This window comes from Leiobunum rupestre, chromosome 5 (genome assembly GCF_980474605.1).
Source record: "Leiobunum rupestre chromosome 5, qqLeiRupe1.1.hap1, whole genome shotgun sequence".
Lineage (NCBI taxonomy): Eukaryota > Metazoa > Arthropoda > Arachnida > Opiliones > Sclerosomatidae > Leiobunum > Leiobunum rupestre.
The window spans coordinates 46,276,576-46,282,731 of NC_143388.1; the positions used below are offsets into that span (position 1 = coordinate 46,276,576).

Consider the following 6,156-nt stretch of genomic DNA (forward strand, 5'->3'; position numbering starts at 1 on the left):
ATTAAGCGTATATAATAACTGCTTTATTATTGTAACTTGTCCCATTAGCTTCGCTCATTTCGGTAGTACAGTTCTAACTTTAAAGTTATCTTGTAACTCTGTATATAAGTAGAATGTAAAATGAGAGAATAAGGACCGATGGTGCAGTTTTTAACATGGGGTGCTATGCGGTGCTTTAATCCATTTCGCCGTGTGAGAGTTTCAGGACGGTTCGGTGCCATTGTCCTAACATTTTCCCATAGGGTATCATGGGGTGTTTACCGGTGGTGCAGTTTTTTAGGACGCCATTTTGTTTATTTGTTTTGAAGTGTGAGATAAGGGATCGTTCAAAGTGCAAGGATGAGTAATGAGTATAAAAGGGCTTACTACCAACGTCAACTATCGCTCATTTTAGTTAAACTCCAGTCTTAGAAAAGGGAAGAAATGTAAGTAGATCTTTCTTTCCGTAAACGTCTTTTAAACAATACATAACCCTTAGAAATTCTAGGAATATGGGCAAGGTTTTCCAAATTTCATCTGCGAAAGGAATTACAGTAACGCCGGAATGTTGCATCCGCATCGGAACATTAGACGGGAATTCCGGCATCACTCTGACGGAGGACGAATTCATGCAACTGAAGAGGGAAAGCAATCAAATATCGGCGTTCATGGACAACGATTCTTTAGAAACTTCCTTTTGGCCCTTCGATGGGTCTGAAACAGCAAGTAGAGCTACGCGTTTATCAAAATAGGAAAGTCATCGACGTGAGATAAGTTAAACATGGATCCGGAACAAATTACGCAAAAGTTTACATGAAAAATGGTTTTACCATCACCACGCAACCTTGGAAAGTTCTGTTGCAGAGACATGACGAAGTGATGACCTACCATAACGATGTAAAACGTGTTTATAATAAAATTAAGGAAAGTGTTATTGAGGAAATTTCTAATGAAATAAAGAAAAAATGTTACGGCTGCGAAGTTGAACATCCTTCGCAAACCCAACACGAGTGTTTATATCTTGATTGGAACTCCAGAGTAGATTTAAGTTATTCGGAAATCATATCAAAAATCGATACTTTTTTAAGCGAAGACTTTCTCGATCACCTGATGTGTCACATTGTATGTAACGCCAAGAAATTTATGTACCTTTACGGTGAAGTTGAATAATACTATTAAAACAAATGATAAAACGCAAGGTTATTCATTTCACTTACCATATTTAACGATGGACCCTACCATGAAACACCCCTTTACTGGGCTCGCATCAGGCCCGACGCAATCAGGAAAATCGCACTTTATCGCTAACCTGATTAAACACCGTTAATCCTGCATTTCCCCACCACCCGAGCAAATAATTTGGTTTTACACCGAATATCAACCCGTGTTGTTTAATTCCGTTTTGGAAAGTAATCCGAAAGTAGAATTTCACGAAGGATTGATAGACCCCTGAAATTTGAATCCTGGAATTAGAAATTTTATAATTTTTGACGACTTATTATGTGAAATAGCAAACAATAAAGAAGTTACTAATTTATTCATACGAGGCTCACATCATCGTAATACTTCGGTTCTGATTTTAATGCAGAATTTGTTCTATCACGGGAAAGAAGTCAGAACTCTCAATCTAAATTCACAATATCTCGTAATTTTTCGTTCCGCTAGAGACGTTTCCAGTGTGCTCCATATAGCTAAGTAAATTTCACCGTCAAATACGAAATTTGTCACTGACGCATTTCGTCAAGCGGTTGAGAGACCTTACGGCTATTTATTTATCGACTTCAAACCTAATACGTCAGATGAATATCGGCTGCGAACAGGAATCATACCGGGGGAAGAAGCTGCCGTTTTTGTACCAAAAGGAAAATGAAGATAGCCATATCGAATAGAGTTTCAAAGAACTTAAATTTTTTTAAATATTTATGTACCTGTAATCCAAAACAACGAAAAGCGTCAATCGCGCTCGCGGATCACGATGCCATTTTGGCGCTGGCGGAATGTTGCATAAATGTACTATGTGGAAATGTGAAATTATCAGATGGTCAAAGGAAACGGATGAAGAAACATCACGTCGTTTTACACCGTATTTGTGGTAAAATACCTGTTTCAAAAAGAAGAAATATATTAGTTCAGAAAGGGGGGTTTCTTCCTTTCTTATTAGCTCCATTACTTTATATCGTTAGTTCCGTAGCCGGGGCTGCAATAAATCGCGTCATTAACAAGTAAATGGCTCGCAAAATGATATTAGTGTCCGAAGACGCATTTCAAAGACTAAAAAGTGGAAACGCCGGAAATACCCACCTTAGATAAAGATATGAATTCAATCCTCACTAACCCTAACATAAGTCAATCTGAAAAACTGAATTTGTACAACCAAACGTTACAAAGACATATACATACAAATCGCAAAACAAATTGAAAAAACTCTCCCCAAAAAATCGTGGTACGAAGAAATAGCATCAGAATTCCACCAAGTTTTTATAGTGACGCGTTTGCCTTATACACATGGACCCAGTAAAAATAAAAATATATCATGGTCCGAGCTTGGAGAATTGGAAATTGGAGGTCGATTCGTCTCGGGAACAAATGTGGTTGATTTGATTTATGACGCTGTTAGAAGAACAAATCTGGTTACCGACCCGGAAGGGTTTAATATATTTTATCAAACTCTTCAAAATAACAATGTTCCTAAGAAATATATCAAGAATGCCGTAAGATTGAAAGTTCTAAATTCTTTATCGTATCGTACACCACCATCTAGACCGCAACAATGGGTCACGGTTTGATTGTATTCAGCTGAATAAAATTACTACTCATTTACCTATGGTGTTTATTTCCATTTCTTATCTCAGGATGGAAGGTTGCGAGGAAATCGTAGCTGTAGGAATCTTGTCAAGATTAACCTTATCGTGTTCGAAAAATCCTAAAATCTCCACCGCTTTCTTAGTAGTATTAATATTTCTAATATTCGAATTGTTTGATATTGCTTTTTGGACCTGTGTTGCAACCAATCACGGAAATACTACAAATTATGGATAAGCTGGAAGCTATTTATTACAACATAGCATACTCCGGCGGGTACGTCGGCGTTCAGGGATTATATAAGTCGGCCCGGGAGAAGGGTATCAAAGTTTCACTGAAAAATGTACGGGAATTTTTACATCGGCAAGATACATACACTTTACATAAACAGACGAAGTGGCGCTACAAAAGAAATAAGACAATTGTTTACGGTATCGATGAACAGTGGCAGGCAGATTTAATGGACCTTCCAAAACTTACGAGATCCAACGGAGGAAATAGGTATATTCTCGCCTGTATCGATATTTTTAGTAAATTCGCTTTTGTTGAACCGGTAAAAGATAAAAAGGGAAACACTGTAGTGAATGCACTGAAAAAAGTATTAGATGGTCAAAGGAATTGTCGAAGGTTACAATCTGACCACGGGAACGAACTCGTTTGTAAAACCGTCCAATCCGAATTGAAATCACGTGGAATAGAGTTTTTCGCAACCAATTCCGAAGTGAAAGCTAGCGTCGTTGAACGTTTCATACGTACTTTTAAATCACGATTATTTCGATATTTCACAGCGAAAAATACATCGAGCTACATCGACGTGCTTCAAGATTTGGTTAGTGCTTACAATAACAGTTATCATCGATCGATAAAATGTAAACCCGTCGAAGTCACGCCCGAAAGATCTAAACGAATTTGGCAAAACCTATACGGAGATATTGATTTCAGTCCGCCTGTAAATTACGATTTCGAAATTGGTGACATCGTGAGAATTAGCAAAAACAAAGGTATCTTTGAAAAAGGTTATCTCCCAAATTTTTCGAAAGAATTGTTTCGAGTGACTAAACAAATACCGAGACAACCCCCAGTATATAAACTGGAGGACTTAAATTCGGAGCCCATTTTGGGGGTTTTTTACAAGGAAGAAGTTCAGAAAGTAGGAAAAGATCTTGAGACTTGCCATTTCGAGATAGAAAAAGTACTCAGAAGACGAAAGAAAGCGGACAATACGGAAGAGTTACTTGTGCGTTGGAAGGGATACGGACCGCAATTTGACAGTTGGGTGCAAGAAGTAGACTTAAAATGAGTTTCTACGTCACTTTACCGTCTGATTCGTCACTGAATTACTTTCCTGATAACACTCTAAGCAAATTCCGAGCTTACCTCCCCGAAATTATTCAACTGAATGGGTCATATGAAGTTGGATTAGCGGAAATAAGTTATCCTAGGACGTGGAACAACGTAAAAGAAGAACAAGTCGTAAAAGTGATGACTGAAGACCTAAAAACGATTATAAGCATACCCGATTTTGTAAATACAAAAGAGATTATTATACCCATGGGAACTTTCTCCTCGATCAAAGAAATAATAGAAAAGCTAAAATTTCAAGAAACTGCCGTTTTTACATACAATAAACATACGAAACGAGTTTCGATTGAATTAGAGAAGCACTTCATCTGTAGATTACCTTCTGAAATTGCGATGATGTTGGGATTTACTCTTAAGCGAGAAGCTTGCGAAATCGGGAAATCTATAGTAGCACCCTACACAACGGATATGAGTGTGGGCTTACATTCTCTATTTGTTTATACCGACGTTATTAAAAATACCATCGTGGGCGACCAAAACGTCCCCCTCTTAAGAATAATTAGTGTTAAAGGTCAATACGTAGAAACTATGGACGCGTTGTTCACCCAACCCCACTATTTACCTGTCGCAGGTTCAAGCATTCAAATTATCGAAATTAATATAATGGATGATTTAGGGGAACCCGTTCGTTTTGAGCGTGGTAAGGTACACGTAACCTTACATTTTAGACCAGGGCGAGACTGGATTCCCCTATAATATCAGGTGTAGTTTAAATTTGCACGTCACTTTAATTTAGTACAACGAATGATCAACATCATGAGACAAATGCACTATAACCCAATAGGCAATGATTACGAAAAGTACTATTTAAATCAAGCTGGGTATGGGGGTATTCCCGTATATCGCGGAGTAGGTGTAATGAGGGGTTACGGATTGGGAAATATTTTAGCTTCCGCCTTTCGAAGTGCTATGCCCATGTTAAAACGTGGTGCGGAATATCTAGGTAAAAAAGCACTCGTTACTGGGGCGAAAGTCGTTACCGATGTTGCCAGTGGAATTCCAATCACAACCGCTCTGAAAAATAGAGCCATAACCGCCGGTAAAGAATCCCTCGGCTGTCCCAAGATAAAACGGACTAAGGGCATTTTTTGCGATTTTCTGAAAATTACAATTTATTAACCCTTATTTGGAGTCTGATATATATGCTTAATTTCAATCGTCTATTCCTTTTAGTTTTTAAGATATTGTAACACATTTTTTATGCAAATTAGCCTATTTCCAATTTTACCAAGGTAAAAAAGGCCATAAAATGTATTTAGATCGTTCTTCCTTGGTTATTTTATATAACGATGGTAAAACGTACTAAATTTAAATAAAGTTCGATTTTCCAAAATAAAGATTTAGTGTTTCACTGAGCAAAACGAACTAAATAAATATTTGGACCGTTTTACTATAAACAAAGGAAATAAGTTGCGATATGAAAACAAACTATAATATTTTTTTAGTTTGTTTTGGCGGTAGCACTTTTTGTTTTTCGAATGTTCCAAAACAAACTATATTTTTTTGGATTGATTTTCCATTACTAAAGCTAAAATCTCTTAAAAAGTGTTATGTCAAAACAGATCCTATTTATTTTCAAAGATAATTTTTTTTATAGTTTGTTTTTCCATCTGTAACTTTAAAAGTCGTATTTTAAAAACATATTAAAACATATTTAGTCTCTTATACCGCTATGCATGAGTTTGTAAATTAATATTAAAACGGACTACAAATAAATAGTTCGTTTTACTGCCAAAAATTCTAAATTAACAAAGAGAAAAACAGACTACATCCAAATATAATTCGTTTTACACGTTGAATTTAGCGAAAAAAAATTCATTTATTTTGAAGTGGAATAAAGAATTTCCTTTATTTAAGTTGAATAATTTGATTTATTTCGAAATTCTGAGAAAACCATTAGATTCTAAATTAAATTTTACTATAGGGTAACCTAATATTCAATGAGAAAATATTTTTATTTTTGATTTCCTCACGGAAAAAGATAAAAATGTTTGAGGCTTCATTTCTCAAAAA

The 6,156-nt window shown here is 36.2% G+C and overlaps 1 protein-coding gene across 1 annotated transcript; it reads left to right on the forward strand.

Moving 5' to 3' along the window:
- Positions 1 to 491: 491 nt before the first annotated feature.
- LOC149945165 (uncharacterized) lies at positions 492 to 4,081 on the forward strand. The gene is made up of 2 exons (XM_090176404.1): positions 492 to 705; positions 3,570 to 4,081. The coding sequence occupies exons 1-2, from the start codon at positions 492 to 494 to the stop codon at positions 4,079 to 4,081; spliced, it is 726 nt and encodes a 241-aa protein (XP_090032530.1).
- Positions 4,082 to 6,156: the final 2,075 nt, after the last annotated feature.

Excerpts from the sequence above, each read along its gene's own strand:
- LOC149945165 (XM_090176404.1), top strand. The coding sequence starts at position 492 with ATGGGCAAGGTTTTCCAAATTTCATCTGCGAAAGGAATTACAGTAACG. Across the intron at positions 706-3,569 it reads CGATGGGTCTGAAACAGCAA|CGAAAAATACATCGAGCTAC; the intron begins GTAGAGCTACGC and ends GATATTTCACAG.